The sequence below is a fragment of the Trichinella spiralis genome (genome assembly GCF_000181795.1).
Source record: "Trichinella spiralis strain ISS 195 chromosome Unknown Scfld2, whole genome shotgun sequence".
Lineage (NCBI taxonomy): Eukaryota > Metazoa > Nematoda > Enoplea > Trichinellida > Trichinellidae > Trichinella > Trichinella spiralis.
The window spans coordinates 5,733,407-5,736,072 of NW_003526941.1; the positions used below are offsets into that span (position 1 = coordinate 5,733,407).

Genomic DNA, 2,666 nt, shown 5'->3' on the forward strand with positions numbered 1-2,666 from the left:
AAGTATGATTTTTGATTCTTTTTTTTTTTCTTTTTCAATTAGGTTATTTAAATTATGGCTTTTTGGGAACCAAAAAGATTGTTCTATTTGTTCTTATGAAACAGTCAATATTTACTTTTTCGCCCAAACAATTTTTTCGGTTACTTTAGAGAATTATGTGACGATCGATTAAGTAGCAAACAGGCGGAAGGAGATGTTCGAAAATGCTGCAAAAGTTGAAGCAGAATGTCATCATTTATTTTCTGGTTCGTCATTTTCTGTTCTTTTTAATTTTATAAATTTATTGCTACCTCTACAACGTGTGGTATATTTTCATTTCAGCGACAATACATGGACCGCATCATAGTATCAAACATATTTGCCAACAGATTGCATGCACTGTTGAACATGAGCAAAAGAAGACACTTTGGATTATTTCTGGAGACACGATGTGAACCAAAAACAGCAGCAACAAGCAGGTTCGGTTTGTTGAAATGATTTTCAATCATTCGAAGGATGTTTGAATTTTTTCAAAAAAAAAACAAATAATTATAAGTTTCTGTTTTATATTTTCTGTATTACATTGTCTTCTTGTTATGTTACCCATAATTATTATTCTATCTTTGACTTTTTATACTCAGTATTCAATTATATTATATTGTATTGTATTATATTATATTATATTTCATTTTATTACTATCATTAATAAATACTTCTTCAGTATGAATAGAATTCGATTTTTCTGAATACTTAAGCTGTAAAATGAGAAATAATTGGACATTTTGACTGCGTAGTAAATTGATGGAACATCCCCATCGTCAGACGCCGACGAGCACCACCATCACCACAACCATAATAATAATATATGTACATCTCTATCATAAAATGTTCAATTCAGCAGGTAATAAAAATTCAACACCGTTTTGTCAGGGTGATTCTTTTTGCGAAAATTTCTGTTTTAGCGTATAACATTTTTTTGGTAGATGATGTTGTCATGTTTTGAAGTTGAATTTCTTTGCAAAACATTTGAAATTGAAAATACTGAGCACTGGTTGAAAAGGACAGAAGAAAAAATAATAATGCATATTAACAAAACAAATAAATGGCAAAATGAAGCAAACATTAATTACACTCGTTCTTTGACAGAGAACATTAGCCGGTAGTAAGTTTCAATCACATCTAAACATCTCTCACAGGGTCATTGTCATCGGCGCCTATAGCGAGGCTTCATTACGTCAAACAAAATTCAAATACCTGCATCACCAGAGATACATACGAATTCATTTGGTGCAACGTCCACCAAATATAAACAACGGACAGGGTCATTGTGTAATGACAAGGGTTTATGTTAAAGCGAATTTAAAACTTGGCAAAGCTGCAATTAAATGTTCTCCTCAAACAGATTGCATTAGTTAAGTAAATAAAGCGCAATGAAAAATATGCACTACTCTCATCAGTATCAGCAGAAACGAATGAAATAAAAATTTGCATACGAGGTCGTCCACTTTATTGGAAATAATTTTAGTTTGAGGCCGTCCGTGTATGAGAGCGGTGCGTTGTGATTGGAAAATTCACTGAAGACCAATATCAAATGCCAAACACTAAATATGCTTTTTATTTTAATTATTATTTTTTGTAATAATTTCTGAAAAATAATTTTGCGACCAATATCCAAAGACAATGAACATTAACGATGAGAAGATGACGAATTTAGCAGTAAGTGGCAGTTTCATCATTTTCAAGTCTTAATCATTTAACAATGCAATCGAGAATCTATATTCAGCATACTTTTTCAATATATTCTCTATGAAGAATTCTCAATGGCTTTTCCCCACAAATTTTTCACTTAAAATTAGCTTCATTTGAGCTACTTGGTTTTCTGACATGAGAAAATTTCTTAGACATACGTAGGCGTGTTTTGACTATATCAATGTTTTTATTATGGTGTGTTCTGCCAGATAGTTTATATTTTGACTGAATTGTAAACGTTAAGGTCACTTTTGAAATTTCAAATAGTCCTTATTGGTAGAATTGAACAGTGCATTTCTCCTGTTCACATTATATTACGGCGTAGGTTAGAATTTAACTTCAGTAAGAAGATCCAATGCACAAAAACCGGTTTTCAGCGCTGCGCTATGCAAATAACGATCGCCATAAAAGGTGGCTTATCGTCAGTTAGGGCGCACTCGTTCGTTTGAATTATGTGGCAAGTGGTAGCGTTGTAAAATGTTCTCTGACTACATGACGCTGAACAGTTGCTGAAGTCTATTTTCAATTGCTGAAAGCGAACATCTTTTTTCTACTTGTGCTACTTTTTCTTTAAAGCATTTGAAATGCTCATTTTTTTAAATAATTATATTTTTAATTAACAAGCACTTAATTATCATATTCGTTATAAGTCTACTTTGTAATAAAATCAGAGCAGTTTTGATATAATATATCATTTTTCCAGGTAAAACGAATGAAGCAAATAGAAAGTGAAAATGCGGAAGACACAAACCAAACCACGGACGACAGAAGCAGAACGAGAGAGACAGAGGTAATGTGATTTTCTTGAATGTGCTGGCTCTGTGAGCCATGCGTAGGATACTTCGATAGGGTGAAGTATTCCTAGTTTATTAATTACCTAAGGTTTGTAGTGGAGCATAAGATAGTAGATATTTCCTCTGTAAACTGTACTTTTGTTT

The 2,666-nt window shown here is 32.4% G+C and overlaps 3 protein-coding genes across 3 annotated transcripts; all 3 read left to right on the forward strand.

Annotated features, from left to right (window-relative positions):
* Positions 1-321: 321 nt before the first annotated feature.
* On the forward strand, positions 322-477 carry Tsp_05881a (conserved hypothetical protein; the record flags this gene model as incomplete). The annotated part of the gene is made up of 1 exon (XM_003380112.1): positions 322-477. A coding segment is annotated over one exon (156 nt), but the record flags the coding sequence as incomplete, so codon positions are not given.
* Positions 478-1,058: 581 nt separating this feature from the next.
* On the forward strand, positions 1,059-1,395 carry Tsp_05880 (succinate dehydrogenase, flavoprotein subunit). Its single transcript, XM_003380113.1, has 2 exons — positions 1,059-1,138; positions 1,176-1,395. Exons 1-2 carry the CDS (start codon positions 1,059-1,061, stop codon positions 1,393-1,395), a joined length of 300 nt encoding a protein of 99 aa, XP_003380161.1.
* Positions 1,396-2,462: 1,067 nt separating this feature from the next.
* Positions 2,463-2,518, forward strand: Tsp_05879 (conserved hypothetical protein; the record flags this gene model as incomplete). Its single annotated transcript, XM_003380114.1, has 1 exon — positions 2,463-2,518. A coding segment is annotated over exon 1 (56 nt), but the record flags the coding sequence as incomplete, so codon positions are not given.
* Between the last annotated feature and the right edge of the window lie 148 nt (positions 2,519-2,666).